Genomic DNA, 23,164 nt, shown 5'->3' with positions numbered 1-23,164 from the left:
GCGGCCACCATTGATTTCAGCTGCTTGTGGGATAAAGTGTGAGATTCCTAGGTGCTCGTCCAGGAGCTGCTGCTAACCTAGTTCTGCAGTCTTCCCACACATCTGTTCTCAAGGGCCACTGGAGAATCTCTTCCACATCTCATGAGAATGACTCTCACTGGCTGACTCTCACCCGGAAACACACAGAGAAGGGGATTCTGGGAACTGTGTGTGGTTCCAGGCTTATCCCCTGCTACACAGAGGAGAATGGAGAAGGGGTGATGGTGATTCCAAGTTGACAACACTTTGGCATAGGTTATGTATCATCTATAGCACTTTATGTTATACACATATTATTTTGTTTGTTTCTAACAACATCACTGAGAATTAAGAACAGTAAACATGCTTTGCCTATTTTAAGGAACCCAATATCCAGAGAGGTCTATTAACTTTCCCAAAATTGCACAGCAAGAACATGGCAGAAATGGCGCCAGAATGAAAGTTTTCTGGTACTAAAGTCAATTCTTTTCATGAAATCAAAAATAAACTTGTAGAAAATATCCGAAGTCAATCTTTTTTGCAATTTAGACACAGAGCTAAGAAATTTTGCTTCCTCTCACCCCAATCTGACTTTTAAGGATCAAGCACAAGCACCCTTCTTCCTAATAATTTATCCCTTTCAACTTTTTAACCCGAGTAAACACTCAGAGGTGAAAGGACATTTGTGAAGATAGAATATGATTTACCAGATGGTCGATTTCCTGATGACCTGTACCTGGAGATGTCTTGGATTAACTGTACCATGTCTCAAAGTCACCACTTCAACAAAAGCCACTAAGATTAAGTGTCACTCCCAGAGGACGTGTAACTCAATATTCCAGTTGTTAAATATCATTCGACAAATATTTTTTAAGCACCTTTTTTGCCAGGCTTACAATTTCTGTGATCATGATGATATTTTAATGCAACTGACTCTGACATTATTAGGTTAGCAAAGTATTTAAAAATATGTCAGTAAAAGTATGCATATTAATTAAAATGTTCCCACATAGAAGCATTAAACTAAACTCTCGCGATCGGAGACAAAAGACTTTTATTAAATACTACTTGATATATTAAGTATTTTAGTATCTATGCCAATCATTGCTACAAAAGAATATTTATTGTCAAGCATGAGATGGATAATAAAAGAGAGAAATCACCATATTATTGTCTATTACAGTCGTATACACTAAGAAAATGGCAAAAACAGTATTTTCAAGCAATGGCCACGCTCTCTTGCCCCTGCTCAGCAGGCCTGTTATCTAGCATCAGGTTTTCATTCTGTTTTTAAACATTCACAATTAGATAGCTGACTCTTTGAGTGGTTAGATAGAGAGTGTGCCAACATGCCTGTAGATCTTCGTGTTAATGGAGGTGCTTTCTAATGGCATCCAGGCACTTTCAGTTATCAGAGCACTGCTACAAGACTGCAAGTACGTACCCGGCCCCCTGTAGAACCACTGAGCATAAAGACAGGATCCCCACGTTGAGCAAATCTTCTACTCACACTCCCAGAGTTGGCAGTCACCCCATTTCACACAGCTTAATGCACAAGCTCCCTAGAAAAAGAGCTCACTCTTGTCCCCCTGTCCTCAGTCCTCTTTAGCTTTGCTCTAGTGTAAAATTTTAGAGAAAATGGGTGAATCTAGTGAATACGTGAAGGTGACAGAAAGAAGATGAAGCTGGTAAGTAAGGCTGGTGGTAGATTGGAAGAATCGGTGAGATTTAGGAAGGAGTTGGCAAAGCAAGTACCTACATGTAAATGAAGGTGCCCATTGGGTTGGGAAAGAGGAATGAAGGGCAGGGCTGAGAGTTTAAAACTCAAGACATAAAGCATCTGAGAGCTAGGAAGCCATACGATGGGTGTGTAATATGTGGGCAAGTGGAGTCACCATCAAGAAGACTAGATAACGGCCTGCAGAAATATTCTACTGCCTGGTAAACCAAGGACCTGGAGGTGAGACAGAGATAGAGGACTTGGACCAACCTGAATTCCCAATCATGTACAGCGACTGCTCTGTAGGCAGAGAAGAGGAAGAGACGAGGGAAAGAGACATGGGGGCTGAAAGCCCTTCAGCAGCGACCTGTTCAAGGCAAGGATGGGACTCAGCAGCTGTCAGAGTGTCTGCCTGTGGAGTTACGAAGCAACTAGAAGCATGATAAGGCCTTTTCTGCGCAGGATCATTAATCAGGAAGGGGTGTCCTTTTGAATCTGACAGAGAAGGCTCTCACCCACCCACCAGGCTCTTAGGCATTTCCACTTCTATTCTGAGATCATGGGACTTTAGCTCTTTCCTACTCACTGAGATTTTATTTCTTTCTCTTGGTATTTCAGAGGGGTTTAGGATCTTCTCTTATGAGTTTCTCCATTCTAGTTTTTCTCCAGCACAAAGTCACTCTTCCCGTTGGTAGAATTACACATGGTTCCCATGGAAGTGAGGATTGGTTACAGCACACAGGAGGGGAGACCTACTAGCAAACCCTCAAGGGCACAGAATGATTTCAATTACTCAAATTCCTAGCAATTTATTAGAGAACATGTATATTTTTTTGGTCAATAAAAACCTTTGACCTTGATTTTGAAATTGGGGTCTATTTTCTACTGGTATTCTTCTATTCAAAAGGCAGCCTGTTGATGGAAAATCACTGGATAATGGAATTGTGAAAGCAAGCTACTCTTTAGAACACATTGGAAATTCCCAGAATTGGGATTTTAAATAAAAGAAGATACACTTTTGCCAATCTGCTTCCTGCTCGCAAGAGATGAAGAAAGCAGGCACCACGGTTGCTTGGTTTTGGTTATATAAAACCTTAAGGGGATTGGTAATCCTTTGCCAGTTCATTATCAGAATCTCCTCTGTTTACCTTAAGACTTCCTGAGGGGCAAGATGGCTTTATTGTCCTTACTCAGCTAATTCTGCTTCCTAATCCCAGTTTAGCTTCTGATTTCACTGCCAAGCTTTAAGCACTCGTTTAACTTCTCAGTGTTTCCCAGGTGAATGCCACTGGAGAGTCTACCCTACCTTAGACTGGGAAGTGAATGGAATGAATAAAAGGATGGATAGAAAGTATTTTAAAACAAGAGGACAATCCACAAATAGCACTGCAGTGATTAAGCCTGAAAAAATATCCTAGTAAATATCAGGGTGTGGTAAACGATTCCATTTTCATTCCTGCTCATGAGCTCTAGAACAATGCTCTGAAAAAGGATCTTTCCCTCTGTACGCCATTGTAACATCTATTCATTGGCTTAACTAGTGTATCTCTACCTTTCCTAGAATCACAGGATGAGTTATTGTTCAATACCATTTTCCGGTCATAGTTGGAAGTCATGTTTTCTATTTCTAATGTGGACACCAGATCTAGAGTAGAAAATTTCCAGAGAAGATTTTAGAATTTAACGGTACAACAGATTTGAAGAAAGAGGAAGAGGCCATGAACTAAGGAATGGAGGCAGGTTGTAGATGGAAAAGGCAAGGGAACAGATTTTCCTCTAGAGCCTGCAGAAGGAATGCAGCTCTGCTGATACCTTGATTTTATCCCATTATACCCATTTTGAACTTCTGACCTTCAGAACTATCAGATAATAAATTTGTGTTGCTTTAAGCCATTAAGTTTGTACTAGTTTGTTACAGAAGCAACAGGAAATGGATACATACGGCCTTACCAAGGCTCTACCTCCCCCCACCACCCATCGAACTGCTCTCCTACAAGTCACCAGAGAATTCAATATTGCCAAATTCAATGGAAAATTCTAACTCATCATCTTACATGTCATCTCACTTGACCTCCCACCAGCTTTTGACACAAAATACTTCCTCTTTCTTGTAACATTTTTATACTTGTCTTCCAGGAGACTAAACAGCATTGGCTTCCCTCCTAACTCACTGGCACCTCCTTCTCAACCTCCTTTCTTCAATTCTTCTGCTTTTCCTCCCAAGCATTGAAAGTTGGAATGTTCTAAGGCTTAGTCCTGGGATAGTTCCCCAACCATACTTACTCCCTAGATTTTCTTATTTAACTTTAAAAATGATCTTTAATGAAGACAACCAAATTTATGTCACCTACCCAGAAATCTCCCCTCAGCTTATCTGTCCAACTGCCTCTCTTGGCGTCTAAATTTTGCTGTCTAAAAGGCATCTCTAACATATCTAAACAGAACAATTAATTTCCTCCTCTGCAATCCTTGCACCTTCCATAGCAGCTCTATCCATACCCTTCCCGGTGTCTTAGGCTGGAAATCTTCTCTCTTCTTCTTTGCTATAATTCAGTGAATCCTGATGGCTCTACATTCATGATCTATACTGAAGACACGCACATCAACTCCACTGCCACGTGCCTCATCCCAGCCTCCATCATCTCCTGCTGTACTCGGCAAACACTTTCTAACTGGTCTGCACGCCTCCGCTCTCCCATCACACCTCCACTGTGCCCACCCTTAGAGTTCATTTTCTGTGCATCACATCTTGAAATGTGAGCAAGATAAGTAAAATGCAATGTAGATAGGTAGATGATAGATAGATGTAGACACATAGAAACTTAGATATATAGGTGATAGAGATAGAGAGATAAGTGCTAAGGAAGAAAGAGTGATATACATATATATATATCCTTAAGGACTATTTTATATGTATATATAAAACATGTAGTATGTTGAGAAGGGACAGGTAAGGCCTGTCCCTCAGCCTTTATATCATTTATATAGTTTAAACATTAAAAGTGCTCCCCCAGCAGGTAAGGCCTCCCTGAAAAGATGCCCTTGCCCATCATACTCAGAATATAATCCTAACTCCTTATAAATCGTGTGAGGCATAATCCAAACCCTGGCCACAGTCCTGTCATTCTCCTCTTCATTCACTCTGAGCCAACCACACTGGCCTTCTTGCTGCTTCCTAAAGATGCCAGCATTTCCTCTCAGGGGCTTTGTACTTGCTGCTCTGTCTGCCGGAGCCCGTATTCTGCCAAAACTTCCTGTGGCTGCCTGTCTCACTTTATCCAAATTTCCGTTAAAATATTGGCTCATCGTAGAGCGTCCCTGCCCACCCGGACTGCCCTATCACCTATTAAACCTACAACCTCTACTCGCACACACCCCAAACACAGACACACTCCTCACTCTGTCCCGTTACTCCACTTTATTTTTAGTTTTAGCACTTTCACTACCTGGCAGTGTATTATTCATTTATCATGTATACATTTATTCTTGTCTCCCCCACCAAGATATATGTGTTCTCCACAAGGACAGATCTTTTTGGTGGTCTTGTTTACTTCTGCATCTTCAGCTCCTAGAAGAGGGCCTGGGACATAGCAGGCACTCTGTCAATGCTTCTTAGCCCTTCCTTATGTTAAAGCCAAATGTCTTGCTTATTATTATATATACTAGCTGGACTATATTATACATTATGTAAGATTATATAGCATAGAAAAAATATATATAATAAAAAGCAGACTCCCTATGCTGAGACAATAGTTTACAAAAATGGTGTCAATAGCATGTGGGTTACAGAGACATTTTGGAGGGGATTGCTCTCTAGCCATCTCACTGCCCCAGAGCTACATGGTTTCTGTTAACTGTGGACCGTGCTTTGGGTACCCTCCAAAGGCTGTCACTTACCAGCCTATAGGTGTGGGCTGGGGCACTAGATCAGCAGAACATACTCTGGCTTATGTCTTATATCCTGGGGAAGCAGAAGTGGATGGGAGGCGGAGCCCCCATGGGAACCCTGACCAGGTCCCTCTTTCTTTTCAGATACAGACTTTCTGGGGAAAAATATTAGGCGGTTTTATTTTTGTTTTTTAACTGTCACAAACGTTCTCCCAAAGATGCTGCCGAACACAGCCTCTGCTTTTAGCAAGTTAAAAGGCTGATGTATGTATATGCATACACACACCAATATAAATATATGTACACAGACGCAGTTATGTGCCACATAGTGATGTTTTGGTCAACAGTGAACTGCATATACAACAGTGGTCCCATAAGATTAATGTCACACAGCCTAGGTGTGTAGTAGGCTATACCTTCTAGGTTTGTGTAAGTGCAGGCTATGATGTTCACACAATGACAAAATTGCCTAATGACGCACTCCTCAGAACATATCCCTGTCGTTAAGCGATGTATGACGATATACATATATGATCTATATATCTTTTTGTATATATAAAAGATTAGATATATAGTATCTATAATTTATGCTTCTTGATGTTAGGAACCATATCTCATATTTCTCTTGTCATGCCATAGAGAATAAAACAGCATTAAGCACATAATAATAACTTTTTAAAAATGAATAATGCTTGATTTTGTCTTTTGATTTGAAGTCAGCATGAAAAATCACCTGGGGCCCTGTTTTCAAGTATATGCTCAGTTATATCAGGAGATCTTAACCTGAGGCCCATAAGTGGAATTTTGAGGGTCCATAAACCTTCTAACATTGTACACAAAATTTGTGGGTATTTGTGTTCTCCTTGGGCAAAGATCCATAGGTTTCCTCAGATTCACAAAGTGCCCTGTTTCCTAAAGGTTGAAAACCACTAAGCTATTCAGAGCTATCTAGATTGTGGGTCTCCTCTGCTCAGAGGAAGGGTGGGGTGAGGAACCAGGAAGGCATGGGGGAGGGATGTGTAATGTTTGAGGACAAAGGGCAGCCATCTGGTGCTGATGTGCCCACAGCTGGCCTTCCTTCCTCATCAGGACTTACCTACCTCTACTTAGCGGCCCAACAATTTCACACCAAGCTTATGGGTGGGAGAGAATAATCTGAGCTTGGGTCTGAATTTAGTGATAGCCAATATCTTGCATGCTATGAGTGAGGAAGAAACTGGAAGGTTTAGAGTTGTACTTCTTTGACATTTTGACTCCCCGGCGCACCATAGAGGGCTCAAAGGCCTTCTAGGTTGTTCAGTCATGACCCACATGTCAGTCACAGCCAAAGCAGGACACAGAGGACATAGAAGCCCTCTTATCCATGTCGCTCATTTGGCAGTAATGACACACGCCACTTCATGACACCACCTATGTCAATGTCTTGTATTAGTATTAACTGTTATTTTATTATTTCAACTATGTGGGTGTATATACTAGGCTAAATTGGATTTAAGAGCACTAGAAGTCAAAACCCTTCTCAAATATCGATCATGGTGTTACACATGTAGCAGGTACTTCATGGTACTTTATAATTATTTTTCCAAGTGAATGAATGACAACACAATAAGTAACTAAGTAGCTGTATTTGGTGTTTGCTCCAATGTAAAGAGCCAAGATAAGGCCTCTCTCTTATGAGCAGATTGTTCTAAAATCTCCATAAATATCAACGAAGACTTTTCAGTTCTAAAACCCTGTGATCACGCATTAGAGTTTTACATGATAATAGCATATTTATGCAGTCCTTGATAGTTTATAAAGTGCTTACACGCACTCTCTAGATAATCATGTACTGTTTTCAAATGTAGAGGGGCTCTGAGGGAGTTCTCTGATCTATTTCACCTCTCTTTTGGGGTAACCTAAACGATTTAGGTTGATTTCCAGAGAAATAACTTCCCCAGCTCCCTACAGGTTAGGATGTGATAGTTTCCTCAGTTACTGAATCCTCTTCCTGCTATTTAAACCTGTCTGCTCTGGTTCTATCTTTAGTAATCACTTAGATAAGACCTGAGGAGTTGATGTTTTTCTTGCAAAACCTGGAGGAATACTTTGCTGTTTTTTTCCCTTCTTTCATGAAGACTGGAGAACTGCTTAGTAATAAAACAGTTGGGCTGATCTACTTTAAATAAGGCAGCCTGGCTCAAATGGGAGTTCCTAGGGCACTAGCAAACGACAGCCTGTCCATGGTCGATGTAAATATCTCATTGACGTTACTAGTCGGTTTGGATACAAAACAAGGGTAGAAAAACATCTATTAGAGATGATAGTCAGCTTTGAGTGTTCCTATGGCAATGACAATGAGCTAGAAGGGTTGGGCTGAGAGAATTCCAAAGGCTGGATGAATCATGAAGTCTTAGAACCACACTGTGTCAAAGGGGAGAGTGATATTTCTTAACTCGACAAATACTGCTCATAAAACCCGGGGCACCTTCACAAATGACCACAGGGAAAATATTCCAAAGCTAAGACTAGAATAGCAAACAGAAGGACTGTTGTGAAATGAAAGAACCTTTCAGGAATGCATGACACTGGCTAGTTACAGCAAGAATTCTCATATTGTGGAAAAGAAAAAGGAGCAGAACAGGGAGTGACTTCCTTTTAGAGCCAGCCCCACAGGGAGCCAACTAGTGAGGACTGTCCATCATCACTCAGGAGGCCAAAGTGATGGTTTTGGGGTATATTCACTTTTTTGGGTTGTCCTGGAAGGACACTGTTAAAACATGGTGAGTGTTAACAAATTGACCTGGTAGCAGCTATTTCCATATTCATTTACACCAGTATTTAAGAAGTTATCAGGGAGCATTCCTTGAGGCAATCGACCAGGAGGATTTAATAGCGAGGACAGAAAATGTCCAGAGTGAGGGACACAGTCTGGAAGAGAGGGATGAGAGGTAGTCATGAGGACACTGGATTTGGAGCAAACACCAAAAGGAAGCATGGGAGTTTTGGGAGTAATCACATTAGGGACACCCAATGCTGGCTTTGTGGATGCCAACATTTTCCCTAGAAATGGCTCTGTTGGGAGTTCCTCCAATTAAGCTGATAGCACCACAGAAGAGTCTGTGTCTGACCCAAGGCAGGTTAAATCCTTCTCTTCTCTCTTTGTCATCATTGTCCCACCTTCTTTGATCCTAGCCCCTTCTCTCTAAGGGATTCAGGTTGCTTGATTGACCAAAGCACAAGAAACAGGATCAACAGAAACCCTAGAGTGTGAAGGCACAAAAATATTTAGGATCTCTGTTGGATAGTATCTGCCTTACTAACTAGATCATGGATGTGATGTACATTATCCAGCTATCTGCTTCCAAAATTAACCAAAATCCATATGGCTGTTTAGCAAGGTCACAAATGCTGGCATCACCAGCACAACTATTTGGAAGAAACTCAATTTACTTCTATGTGGAAAATGGAATCCCAAAGAGGTAGGAAGTTTGTAATAATTATAGGAAAACTACTAGATGAGCTCACAAAGCCTTGAAAAGGTGTTTGATATAACGTGTTTGGCTCCAAATAAAAGACACTTTCAATACTCTGCCTTTTTATTTTAGTAACGTCTAGCTCAGTGAGCTGTCCCAAATCACTTCACTTTCTTAAGTTGAGTTTTGGCTTCTTAGCATCCAGATGGGGATTCTGGATTTTATTTTTTTAAGTGAGAATTCTCACTTTGCTATGTTAATCAAGCAAAGTGACATCCTTTTCATTGCCTGGTGAACTAGAAATCAGATCAAACCATAAGTTCTGCACCTACTGTAGTAAACATCAACAAAAGTGAATTAGCCTTGTATTTGAATCCAGCTGTCCCACTTATGAGCTCGTTGGCCCTGGGCAAATCACTTAACCTCTCTGAGTGTTTTCTTTTTTTAACTTGTAAAAATCAGGTTTATAGTTGTTATCTAAAAAAAGTTGTGTGAATTAAATGAGTTCATATTTTATTTGAGGAACAGCCTTAGTACAGTGTAAAGTGCCATAAAATGTCAGGAATGTTCTCTACTTGGGTGTCTCAAATTACTGTTAATGGAAATTGGGAAGACGAGGAGGTGTTCTGACAAAAAAGAAGGTGGTAGAAGGAGTCCCTGAGAGGCAGACTTATTTAATACATAGTTTTGGTCCTGAACTCTAAGTTAGATCAGAACTTGTGTATCCTAGTCAGTTCATGATCAGTATCTCACTGAGCACATATTTAAAGTGAAAGTACATTTTTTTGGGGGGTGAGAGGAACATGTGAAGGCGAGAGTTGATGGACTGGGTTGCTTTTCCAAATTGGTAATCATGTGAGTTTTAAGACAATGTTAGGATTAGGAGCTGAAGAAAGTCTGTGAACTTGGGGAGCCTTGATATGCTACTCCTTCCCTGGTAACCAGTTTCCCCCTGTTTTTTTTTAATGCCATTTGCTTCACAGAATCTGATACCTCCTTCTGAACTCCTGAGTGATGCGGAAATGCAGTTGTAAGTATTGAGAAACTGAGCTGAACTTTGAACAATTACTTTGTGCGTGCAGAGCCAATGACTCAGAACCCCTCCTCCATCCAAGACCTGGACGACTTGCTCCAGCTCCACTTGTCCAGGTCACTGTTACTGGCACTCAGATACCAGTGACCTAAATATCTCAGAATAGGTTCTGTTTGCTGTTCAGCCCCTCAAAAAGAAGTGCATGAATAAAAAAACCAAAGGGGAATGTATTCATAGAAATACATAAGTAACAATTGCGTTTGTGGTGAATAGTACTTACCAAGTGTTAGCTAAGAAACTGCTGCTGAGTTGTAAGATGCTGTTTGGATGTTGGTGTGGATTTTTTTAAAGCTTGCTTGATCCCGTCTCTAGATCAGAATTTTATTACATGTTATTTGCTGAAGTTGCTTCTCTTTCAGGACCGCAGCCACCAAGAAGTTGCCTGCCCTTATGGCTACGTGTCTTTTCAATGACTTCATAAACAACTTGGCAAAGAGTCTTGCCTGGACATCCCCTCTGCTCTCAGTGACTCCAACTACCATACCAGTTTTCGTTCATTTCGTATCCACATTGTGCTCTTTAAATAAATAGTGACAAGATGGAGAGGGGGGACTGATCGGGATGTTGGAGGTTGAGAAGTTTGGAAACACTAATGAGGCATCTTGGAGTTCTCAGGACAGAGGCTATTGCCTTTCTATATCTACTGAATTTTCCCCTCACTCACCATCGCATGATTCAGCCACGCTGGAAAGATAACATCCAGGAACTTAGGGTAAATGAGTTCTCGATTATAGAGAAAGAGGATCCAGAACAACAAAAATACAAACTGGAAAATAAAACACAAAAATAACATTTTTAAGTTTGTTTTCAATCAGAGCTTTCTAAGATAACCAAGGAAACATAGCAAAATAAAAACAGATACCAAATTTAATGATATCTTCATATACATTATAGAAATTTAACATAAAGAAAAAAGTTTCTTATTGTTGAATTGCTATATCCACTCTCTCTAGGGATTCTCGAGAGATAGAGATCAATTATTTGTCATTGTGGTGGGCAGAGAGGACATAGATAAACGGGATTCATAGACCAGTAAGTCATTTCGTTCTAACCAGTGACTTCTCTCTAAGCTTTCACCAGGAGTGCGCCAGAGCAGCCCCAAGGAGTAGCTTGAGTCTGACACTTTCCTTGCCCACCCTCTAATTAAGCATGACAATGGGAGCAGGAACGCTGGGGAAGAGAAGTGATAAGCTCCCAGGAGAGTTAGTCCACAAGCTACTTAACTGAGAGTTGGATCTCTCCATTGCTCAGAGCTTTGGGTTGGTCCTCCTCCTCTTATACCCTTGGCTATCTTTTCAGTGTCTGTCTTCTACCTTACAAAGTCAATGTTGAGATGGGAAAAAAAACTATTAATCTTCCAATCTTCCTCTCATCTTAAATTCCAAAGGTTCCTTTTCTAAGCCTTAAAAAAAAAAGAATAAACTCCATTGTTATTAAAAAAAATCTTGGCCCTTAGATCTATGGAGGTGGATGAGGAGGTGTCCTGAAAAGTAAAACTGAAATGCCACTACTTGCTCTGTTATCTGAGAACTCATCAGTGTTTGCAGAGTTTCATTTTGCACTTCAGTTTGAAGTCTCAATACTAAAGGAAGCAGGACAATGACAGGTAGAAGGAGGTAGTCATTTCTAATTATAGGCCCTGCTGGGTGGCCTGTGTGCTTGATCTCAGTTTGCTTCCATTCTAACTACTGAATGAAAACATGCACAATGTCATAGAAATGCAGACCTTGTCAGCAAACAAGCTTACTGTTGCTTGCATGTCTCACTTCTTCCCAATGTCCATTCATTCTCTGTAATGGATGAGGTGCTCACTGTGTGCCCCACACAGGTATTTTAGACAGACTGTCTCTCTCTCCTCAATTGTCTTTTCCATGTGCTAACTTTGAAGGTTCTCATACCTTTTTTTTTAATGGTTCCCACTTGTAGAAGTAACATATGCTTATTGTAGCAAGTGAAACAAGATGTATAAAAAGGAAAATTAGTCGTCTCCCACTCCAGCACCCTCCAATCCCATCACTCTGATGGAACCAAGGTTTCTAAGTTGTATTTTGATTAAAAAGGGTCCTTTAAAACTTGCCCATTTGACAGCAATAAGGATCTTGTATCAAACACTCACAAAGATGCAAAAGTTAGTGATAATTCTGGTCAGAATGCTCCCTATTTCCCGAAGCCCCTGGCCATGTGGTGCAGTCCTCAGACAGGACATTTATGCAGTTGCAGTTGCTCTGGATTACAATAATGGCTCCCAAACAGCCTTGCTACCCAGAAGAAGTATTCGTCCATATGTACACATATATTCTATTACACACACATCTTTGTAACTTACTGCGGATACCGGAAAAGCCAGTGTGGTGAAAAGCAGGTACTTGAAGGCAGTTATGAACTTAACGTCTTTTTTCTCTTTAATTCTTTTCAGCACATCTTCCAGGAAGGCGACCCCGTAGAAAATGGGCTGCAAGACCTAAATTCATTACAACAAAAGAGGGCATTTTCATTTGCTTTAATTAATACATTCTTCACTGACTTAAAGCTCCATCCCTCTGGAGCAATAGTGATTTGAAAAGGAGGGGCTGGTGGCTGTTTTGGTTGAGAGCCAATTCAAGGGCTGGTCTTCCAGCTCACTGGGCCCTGACCTTGCTCGCTAAAACCGATTGAGTAAAGTCGTTTAAGGGATAATAATGTGTACAGTATTTAGTGTAATGGACTTGAGCTAAAATGGAAACAAAATAAAGAGTCAGCTTAAAAAGAGAACGTAATGAGACAGATACTCTGGCTGCACAGAGGTGGGTAAAACCAAATAAACAGCACAAAGGCAAAGAGCCAGACACAATGGTGGACGTATTCCGGCCTCTTCCTAGGAAGAAAAATTTTAAAAATGCGTAGAATTGAAATCTCATTAGAGAAGCCAGAATAGGGGTCAAGAGCACCAAGAAAGGACCTCTGTGCTCCCGAGATGCACAAAATGGCGTCTTGCTCATCTGAGGGAGAAGCCAGTGTTCTTCCCTCGTTAAAAGGGAGTGCCAAAGAAAATCTGGCTGAGGGAGTGATTTAAATCCACAGGGATAGTGCAAGTCAGGGGTTCTAGTGTGTCACTAAGTACCATGAGGTCCCCGAGGCCAGGCAAAGAGAAGCAGGGCCTTATTCAAGGAAGTAAGAGCAAACAAAAGCAGACTTTGCCCATTTTCACTGTTTTGAACAAACCTGTGGCTTCTAATTTAAGGCCTAGTGGATCACAACAATACAGAGTTAGGGTTGGTTTTGAGTTATGCTTGCATCAGAATCCATCCTATTCCTTGAAAGTTCTGGATTGGTACAAAAGGGGCAGTCTGGACTCTGCTCTGAGAGAATGAGTCAGGCAAGTTCTGGAACCTGGGGTGCTGGACTAATGATGATCAAGTCTGGTGTTGGGGAATATCTCTGGTGTCTGAACTCTAGGAAAGCCCTAGCAGAGTCGTCCCCATGCTATTATTTGGGCTGAAGGAGTGGGTGGGAGAGGACACAGATGTGGGTTAGGCCAGCAATACTCCCAGTTGGGTCCCCAGACCAGCAGCATAGCATCCTTAGAAAACCTGCTAGAAATGTAGGACCTTGGCCCCACTCCTATGGAATTAGACTATGGAATAGAATCTCTGGGAATGGGGTCCAGGAACTTGTTTTTTAACAAACTCTCCAGGTGATCTTTATATATGCTAAAATTCTAGAACCAATGGATTAGACATAAATTTATCACTTTAAAATCTTACCGACTACTCAAAGCTATAACAGCTGACTTTTATTGATCTCTTGTTACATGCCAGGCACTGATCTAGGCTTTTAATTTCTCACAACAACCTTAGGAGGTACAGCCTATTATTGTGTTCACTCCCAACCCATTTTACAGATGAATAAACTGAGGCACAGAATGATGAACAAACTCGCCAAAAGTCTCATGGTCAGTAAACATCTAGGCCAGGATTTGAAGCCCAGAGTCTTGTTCTTGAGCCAGACTTTTAAAAAAAGCATCAAGTTTCTAAGAATAGTTCGGATAAAGCACCATGGGAGGTCAGAAGGGAGACAATTATCTCCAGGTGGGAGAATTAAAAATGACTTCAAAAATACTGCTGCGTCATTTCCACTCCCCCAGAGATTGCAATTTAATGGGTCTGGGGGTGCTGCCTAGGTTTCAGGATTTTAAACACTCTCGCACTTGATTCTAATCAGGGCAGCTAAGGTTGAGAACACTTGCCTAGAGGAAGTTCCTTTTGGAAATCAGACCTGGGCTTCTCAAGAGAGAGGAGGGGCTGTGGAGATCCAGGGAGCCAACCTTCCTGTGGGAGGAGATGCTGGAGAGAGAGAGAGGAGAGAGGGGAGAGATGGGAGGGGGAAAGGGGACAGCAAAGTAGCAAAGATTGACCAGATGGTAGAAAACCGGGAATGTGCAAGAACCCCCTGGTCCGTGAAGGGAGGAGGAAGATTTGAGCCAGAAGTGGGGTTCCAGGGAGGCGTGGGAAACAGTTTTAAATGTCATGAAGAGGTTGCCACCCCAATGCTTGGCGTCTGCTTTCGACATTCAGCCCCAAGGGCTGTAGCATTCGGAGTGCCGTCTTTTTGCACATGACGTTAGAAGAAGTAACCTCCTCCCCCTTTCGCCCTCCCCCACAGCAGCTCTCATCTCACCCCTGGTTTCACTTCCAGCTGCTCAGCCCATAGCAGGCAGCTGCTTTTGCTAGGAAGGGCAGGCACAGGGCCTGGGCCCTGGGTGAGGAGGCCTACACTGTTCTGTCAACACAGCAATTAATCACATACTGAGAAGTGAGTGTCTGCCAGGTTTTCCCTCTTTGGGGAGAGGCCCCCTCCACCCAGCCTGTGAAGTCCATGTGACCACTTTCCTTAGTGAGAGCTTCTTAGAGTCATCATGAGTCAAGCTCATCCTGACTTTCTCTTGCCTTTCCCAGTCACAGAATGTGGAAATTGGATTGGGGAAAAGAACACATTACTCAGAGCCTCCGTGGCTTCACCTTCATCAATAAAAATTTGCTCCACCCAACAAACTTACCAATCGCCTTCCCCACTCCGCACTCAGCTCACATGTTATCTCACAGACATATTTCACATTGTAAACGTGCCCACTGTGGGCACGAGGAAGCCTTGTCTCCATAGATCTTAATCCACATTGACATGCTATCCTCTGTATTAACAAAGAATATTTATGGAGTCCACATAGGAGCTCAAGGGGGAGGCGCTAGGGTGTTGCCAAGAGAAATTAATAGGCAAGAACTAGGGCATAGAGGAGGCACGCAGCGGAGCTGGAGGGCAAGGAGAGGGAGGCGCCACAAGCTCACTCAAGGGGGAGACTTCCTGGAGAGCCTCTCGGACAGGTTCGGGTCAGCTCCCCAAACCCCACCACAGTCTGCTCGTTCTCTAGAGACAATACAATGAAGTGTTTATAAAACATACGCAGAAAGAACAGTCAAGGGAGACAATGGTAGCTGCTATGGACAGAATTGTGTCCCCCCCAAATTCATATGCTGAAGTTATAACCCTCAGGACCGCAGAATGGGACTTAATTTGGAGAGAGGGTCTTTAAAGAAGTAATTAAGTTAAAATGAGGTCAGAGGGTACGCTGGGCCCTAAGGCAATAAGACTGGGGTCCTTACAAGAAGAGGAGAGCAGGACATAGACCCACACAGAGGGAAGACCATGTGAGGACGCAGGGAGGAGATGGCCATCTACAAGCCAAGGAGAGAGGCCTCAGGAGAAACCAGCCCTGCCGACACCTTGATCTCAGGCTGTTAGCCTCCAGAACCGTGAGGAAATAAATTCTGCTGTTTAAGCCACTCAGTGTTTGGCACTTTGTTATGGCAGCCATGGCAGACCAATACAGTGGCCTTAAAATAAGACAGCAACAACCGGCCTTCTTTTAAGAGACTTAAAATAAAATTACTGTCGTTTACATTTCTCAACTATTTTAGCAGCCCAGAAAAGCAGAGCTAATGAGATCTTCTTGGTCAGGGTTTACTTCAGAGCTGCCACTCTCTGGTTTATCTTTTCTCCCAGTTCTTCCTTAGTTCTGTTCGTTCTTTTGCGCCTTTTTCTGAAATGCTGCTGATCTAAGTTTGTGAGCTATCTTCGATTTTTGTTGCTAGCTGGCAAACTTACCACCTGGGAGAGTGGAATTTACATTTTTTAATAACTAGAGCAATTTAAGAAACCATCGTTAAAGGACATTTAGCTTTTACATTCGTGTGTCTTCATAAAATTCACAAAAATGCTGGAAGCACGGAAACTTAGCCTTTCTAAGTCATCAAGTGTATTTCTTTGCGTTCGAGCCAGAGCCCTCTTAAATTATCCCAGGAAATGAGAATTTCTTCTATTTAAGAAATAATTCCAAAGAGGGAGATTCCGCAAGTTTCCTGAGCAAGACCTTACAACTCTTATTTGATGAGTCAGTGCCCAGCTCATCGCTCAGGGCCTGACTCACACAGCCTGGGACTTTCTTAGGTCTTGCCTCCAAAATGATGCAATACTTACAGTGGGAGACTATTCCAGAATAAAACAGCAAGTGGGGACTAATTGTGATGAGTATTTTATATAACCGTGGTGGCGAGGGCGGTGGCAAGCAGAGGCAGCCATTGCCAAATATATCTGTATTCATATGCAATATACTATTTCTACCATCATTCATGTGCATTTCGCTTAAGCAAGAAACTGAGATAAAAGAATGAGATAAAGGACACAGGAGAAGAAATGACAGAAAGAACACCAGCTGGAATGATGAGAATAAAAGAGAAGAAGCCAAGAACACTGAGGGACGGGTTGGAAAGAAGATGTATAAGAATGCTTGGCCAATGTTGTGTAGCTGATGACAGCCGGCTTCAGTGTAGCAGGAGGATGGCTGTGGGGTAGACTGTCTTGCAGGGAGGATGGGGTTCCCTATTCACAGCGTGCCTGTTAGGTGCCAGAAATTGTATTAGACATAATACAGGCCAGGGCAGGCGCTATGTTAATATGTCTTTATTAGGAAGAAGGAAGAGGAGGAGGAATCCTTTCTGTACATTTACTAGTTTACATTATGTAGGTCAGGCTCCTTGGGAAACAGAATCTGAGACTCTGAGCTCTGCCTGCTGAGTGTTCATTGAGGAACCCCTGTGAGGGGGAGGGAGGGAAGGCGGCAGGGAGCAGGAAGAGCTGAAAGGCAACACAGTTACGTGGAATCAGCTGATCCCTGAAGGAGCTCTGGAGCTGGGCTGGCCCTTCAGAGTTGTTCTGGAGCCCAGCCTTTGCACCTCAAATCAACCAGTCACTGGCTGCAGCAACCCCAGGGAGGGACCTAACTCTTTGTCTAGGCAGCTCTCTTCTGCTGAGGGCAGTTCTGGGGCAGGAGCTCAGCTGTGGGTCATCAGCAACCAACACTCCTTCTCCCAGGAGGTGGGGAAGGAGTACCTCGATGCTGGGGAGGCGAGGGTATCTGGGTGCCACACCACAGAATCCACCACATATGAGGAAACTGAGGCATAGAGAAGTTAAGTAACTCACTCAAGATCACACAGTGAGTGAGTAACAGAGCCAGCACTCACACTCAGGCAGAAGCTAGGTCCAGAAGCTAGGCCTTCCATCACTAATCTCTATACTGTGTATAAAGAACCTACCAAAATGCTGTTATGGTTGCTCAATAAATTACAGCTATTTTATTTGGGGCACTGGTGGTGACTATTCCCTTCTATGAACCCTCATCCTGTCAGCTATCTGAAAGCTAAAAACAGTTCCTTAGGCATTTTTGTAGAATAGACAAGTGTATTCCTGACTCTGTTGAGCTTGAGTTCCACAAATCAGTATATTAATTTGGTGATGGAAATGAAAGGTTGGCCCCAAGTATTGAAGTGGGTGCTGTAACATAGATGGATCCCTACCTTCTCACTGTTCACAGGCTGCCTTGGAGTTTGGACCAATGGACCGTCCTCTAGAATCTCTGTTCCCCTTGCCCTGCTTTGCCATCTCTGAGGACCTATCTAATGAAATTGCTGTTGTCATTGCAAGAGCTCGAGGCTAATGAGATCAGAGCTGCCTGAAGCTTGGGCAACTTTGTGAAGAGGGAAGGGAAAGGTCATGCCTCTGCTGCTGAAGTGGCGTGGGGGAAACAGGGAGGGGCCCACCCAGAATCTCCCCTGGAGATCCCAGTTATGTGGCACCACCTCTACCAATGTTTCAGAAGGAAGTTTATTTTTAAAAACAGGAAAACCCAGCAAACCGTATAAATTCTGCAAGCTAAATTGTAGCTGAAAGTCCCCTCCATCCCCCCCACCCCAGCTTGCATTCCCTGGGGCCAGGGACAGTCCCTGGATGGAAGTGGAGTGGATGGAGAGGAGAGGACACAATATTTCTGGAGGACCCAGGCACTGGAAGCCTGAGCTATCCACAGCACTGCTTTGTCTCAATGCCCAGCTTTGGGGATCTCCCCATTTAGCATGACTCTCTGCCCTCTGCTTAAGCCCACACACTCTACCTCCAGGGCTGCCCAATGGCATCCACCTGGGCAGCTATAGTGGGGAAAGCAATAGCTCCACAGTGGCCCTTCTCTGGCTGGGAAGCTGGAGCATGCAGTCTGTGGAGGGAGATCCTTGAGCAATGAGATGGGTGGGTGACTCTTGCCTGGATCCATGACCCACCAACTGTGGTGCTTAGTGAGGGGACTGATGTCCCATGAAATCACCCTCCCCTCCGCACCACCTCTAGTCAAAGATGAGATGACGAGAAGCTCACCACGAGTCTCTCATCTTCTCTTTCCATTGTCCGCCGTGTATATCATTTTGAGTGCTTCCCACATGTCAGGTTATTTATCCCTCATGATCATTCTGTTGTTATGCACTATTTTTTTTTTAAAGATTTTATTATTTCCTTTTTCTCCCCAAAGCCCCCCGGTACATAGTTGTATATTCTTCGTTGTGGGTTCTTCTAGTTGTGGCATGTGGGACGCTGCCTCAGCGTGGTTTGATGAGCAGTGCCATGTCCGCGCCCAGGATTCGAACCAACGAAACACTGGGCCGCCTGCAGCGGAGCGCGCGAACTTAACCACTCGGCCACGGGGCCAGCCCCTGTTATGCACTATTTTTATTTCTATTTGACAGATTTGGAAATGGAAGACACAAAGAAATACTTAGCCCAGGGTCACAGAGCCAGTAGCTGGTGGAACTGAGATACCACCGCAGAGAGCTCATGACACTAGAGCTCATGCTTGTAACCACTAGGGCCATATTGCCTCTCCTTCCCCACAGACAATTGGCTGCATCTTCCCTGGGGTCAGTTTACTCCCTCATCAGGCAGAAATGCACATCTCCCCTCTCTTTCCTTTACTCTCCTCAGGGACTAGGCAGGGATTGGTTACCATGACCGATTCTCATGGTACCCCACTATACCCCATCCTACCCCACCCCCCTACCACCAATCCTATGTGTCTTCCCTTTGAACCCCCTGAGATAGCTTCAGGAAGCAATGGGGCATGCTCAGAATGCAGACTTGCACTAAGGTGGACTTTGCTCTTGAAAGGTGGCGTAACTAATATTGAGCCAAGTAGAAATTATGGCTGTTTAAAGGGGAGAGGTATAAATTTCCTGGAAAGCAGGATTGGCTAGTGACTTCAACAAACTTATACAAAACAAGTTTGAGTGTTATAGCAAGTTATGAGACTTCTATGACTTTACAAGCACAACCATTAACTAATTAATCATTAGTTAACATTAACTAATCATTAGGAAGCACAACCATGAATCAGGTCACGAGACCTCAAGAGCTAGAAATTTTAAGGCCCAACACTTCACCTTAAGTAACATATTTGAAATCTATCTTTAAATTGATCCTCTGAAACATATTCAACTCATCTTAGCCAACTGGAAAACTCTGCATTGTCACATTTTCAAGATGACACCTAACAGAGCACAGAAAGGAAATAGCCACAGGTAGGCCCCTCTCTGCTCATTTCAAGGGTCAGAAGATGTCAGAAGAGGCTATATAGCTCAGAAATGCAGAAAAGCCTGAAGTCAAGTCCAGTCAACATACCAAGTCACCCAATTTTCACTATGAGTGCTCTGTGCCAGCCATGGTCTCAAATACAATGCAGAATCATAGAATGTTAGGGCTGGCAAAGACCTAGGGGACAAAATTCCTGTTTTGGAGTCATTTATAATTTGATTGGAGTGTTAAGACTCACATGTGGATGGAAATTAGAAAATAATACTATCCATGAATAGGCAGAGACTGAGAGATGCTGTGAAAACTCAAGGAAAGGAAAAACAAATCTGGGTTGGAGTTGATCAGCAGAGGTTTTAAGGAGAAGATGGGATTTCAGGAGATCTACAAAAGCAGCAAAATTATGGAGAGGCAGGTAGCCCTTTCATTCAAGGAGAATGTGAATATGGGTAGAGCAGTGCCAGCAAGAAGCCTTGCGGCCAACACTGGAGAAGACACAGGCCTTCCTGGAGAAGAGACCAGCCTTCCTGGGGAGAGGGGAACCTGATGGCTGAGTAGGCAAGTGAGTTCTTAGATCAAGAGTTTGGAATCGGTTCCGTAAAGTAGGACAGGGCCGCTGTAGTTTCTGGAGTAGCAGACTACACTTCTCAAGCAGGCTCATGATGTTTAAAACAAAACCAAACCAAAAATAGTGCTTTGAGAAGATTAATCTGCAATCTGAGTGGTAGATGGATGGATCGATAATGAGAGACAATGAAGAGATGATCTAGCCATCCACATACAAACTAATAAGACCCCATATGAGGGGGGAAGTAAGACTAGGGAAGAAGGAATGAACCTAGCAAAAGAAAAATGTAGGATTTGGTGGCTGATTAGTCAGGGAAGCAAAAAGGGGATTATCACCAGGAAATAATAGTTTCTTTGACAAGCTAAGTGTCTTTTTCCATTCTTGGAATTATGAGGGCTCTGAGGCCTGTAACCAAGCTGGAATTAAGAAATCAGAGAGCTGGTCTGCGGGAGTAGGTGATAAGTCTGTTCAGAGCCATGCCTAGTGTGAGGTGGGACGTCCATACTGGAATCTGGATTCGCTTAGGCCACCAATCCTGGCTACAGACACCCCTCTCTTTTAGTTGGCCATTTTTAATATAAAGCCAATAGATACACAGAGCTGAGATTTTTACTGTATTATTTTAGTTCCACAAATGCATTTTATGTTATTGTTTTCTGGGTTTTTTTTTTTTTTCATAAAATTCTATGCTTGAAACAAGCAGTCACCTTGATATTTTCAAGCATACTAGAGCTGTGTTCAGGACTCAAATCTTTCACACCCAAGTCAAAGGCCAGCAGATGAGCAGAGAGGAGGAAATAGAACCTCCAGGCCTCTTTGATTTGGACTTTCTGAATCTCCTCTCCTTAGCACTTCAGAGTGTCACTTTTTCTAACCATGCATAACCTCTGCTTTGGATTGTGATTCCAAAGGATTGGAGTTATTGTCCAGTTTCTGAAATCAGATGTTTACATGGCACCCTATATTTTAGTTAAAAATCTCAAACAGTAATTAGCATCCCCAAAAGATGTGCCATTTTTAACTTTTAATTCTAAAAATATTTTTACACGTTCCCAAAACATTTAAAAAAAATCTGTTTTCCTCCCATTCATTCACACTTCATTCATCAGAATGTGGTCAGCCAGGCTAGGAAGGCAAGAAGGGATCAAATCACATGATTGGTTTGTAAATAGTTGAAAATGTGGATTTGCCGTTTGGTTGAGTGATTTGTCCTTTAAGATGGAGCCTGAGCCTACAACAAATTGAAGTGGGATATGAACATGGCAAAATGTATTTGCTTTTCTTAGCTAAATCTGTTAGTCTGTGTGTGCTGTCAAATGGCATTATTCCTTCATTGGAAATCGCACTTCCTACACAACATACGCCACTCTGCGTTCCCTCACAGACTTCCCCAGGCAAAGTTCAGAATCCCTCCTGCATTTGTAGTCAATGCCATGGTGAAACCATTAACCTAGTCCCCTATATGGGCTCATCTGAGAAGAGATTCAAGATACGATTCTTTTCAAAAGGGCGTTTAACAATTAGCCAGCACGAAATGTAGCTAAGGAGAACTCCCAAAAGGGGTTCCTCAGAGCAAATTGTCATGTAAAAGAGAAAGCCAAAACTCACAAACAATAAGGAATGAAGAAAAATAATAGGGTTTTGTATTTAATAAAATCAAAAGGTGATATGTGTAGAAGCACCTAGATTATAGACAAATAGGTTGCTTTTGGTATGGCCATATAGACTTACCAGATTAAGGAATGTCAAGTACTTCCACTGTCCGCCATTTGCAAGGATTGTGGATATTTGTGGATTCCTTGTTTGTGAGATGTAGTAACTGAGGAAAATATACCAGCTCAAAACAAGGAAGTGGTATATGCACGTAGAAGTCCTCTCCATGGCTAGCTCTGACCAGGGAGCCAGAATGTCTTCAGTAGAGTCTGTCTCTCTGGAATCCTTCTGCGGGTCATGCCTGAAGTCCTCTGGCAGGGCAGAGAGCTGTAAAACACACCCCTCTGGGATTGGGAGTTTCAACAGGGCTGAAGTTTACTTCTCTCACAGGTCGTTTCCTAATAAGCGTGGGAGACAAAATGTTGCTTGTTTTCAGTTGCTCTCCCTCAGGTAACAGCAGCTGATCTACAGATTCACATAATTGTATTACTTAGGCTTGGAAGAGAGCAGGGAGTAATGCAAGAGCTCCACTTTGCACTATTCCTCTGGCGCAGGGGCATGGTTAAGTGACTTACTATAAAATACCAATAAACTCTAACGAAATACCACCATGGCTATACTCTCTTTTCTTTCCTTTCATTTGGGCAGAACAAGGAAGTGAAATAATGTCTCTTGAGAGAATGAGAAGCAGGTTGGTAATCCAGGAGGGAGAGATTGCGGGCACATTTAGGGCATGGGGGGAGATAAGGAGAAAGGGAAAGGAAAGCATGTCGTAGTCTCGCTCCTAAGGTCTCCGAGGCCCTATAAAACCTGAAACAACTTTTGAT

The 23,164-nt window shown here is 42.8% G+C and overlaps 1 protein-coding gene and 1 long non-coding RNA gene across 5 annotated transcripts in view; one reads left to right on the top strand and one right to left on the bottom strand.

Annotated features, from left to right (window-relative positions):
• LOC124227390 (uncharacterized) overlaps positions 1-10,822 on the top strand; it is a 69,569-nt gene extending 58,747 nt beyond the window's left edge. For all 3 annotated transcript variants that reach the window (XR_006885470.1, XR_006885472.1, XR_006885469.1), the window contains 2 exons: positions 10,065-10,111; positions 10,534-10,822. This is a non-coding gene — a long non-coding RNA (uncharacterized LOC124227390). The remainder of the gene's footprint in view (positions 1-10,064; positions 10,112-10,533) is intronic.
• The window catches only part of ADTRP (androgen dependent TFPI regulating protein), a 57,335-nt gene extending 34,665 nt beyond the window's left edge, over positions 1-22,670 (bottom strand). The window contains exons 1-3 of one of the 2 annotated variants that reach the window (XM_046641368.1): positions 22,416-22,669; positions 12,501-12,635; positions 10,839-10,940 (exon numbers count right to left, since the gene is read on the bottom strand). In XM_046641368.1, coding sequence (XP_046497324.1) covers positions 10,839-10,940; positions 12,501-12,635; positions 22,416-22,565 — 387 coding nt within the window. In that variant the 5' untranslated portion in view covers positions 22,566-22,669. Of the gene's footprint in view, positions 1-10,838; positions 10,941-12,500; positions 12,636-22,415 lie in introns of both variants that reach the window. The other variant, XM_046641369.1, reaches the window with a different exon arrangement.
• Between the last annotated feature and the right edge of the window lie 494 nt (positions 22,671-23,164).

Source organism: Equus quagga, chromosome 15 (genome assembly GCF_021613505.1).
Source record: "Equus quagga isolate Etosha38 chromosome 15, UCLA_HA_Equagga_1.0, whole genome shotgun sequence".
In the NCBI taxonomy this organism is placed as follows: domain Eukaryota; kingdom Metazoa; phylum Chordata; class Mammalia; order Perissodactyla; family Equidae; genus Equus; species Equus quagga.
The sequence above is the reverse complement of the archived record's forward strand: the minus strand, read 5'-3'. Positions and strand labels throughout refer to the sequence as shown.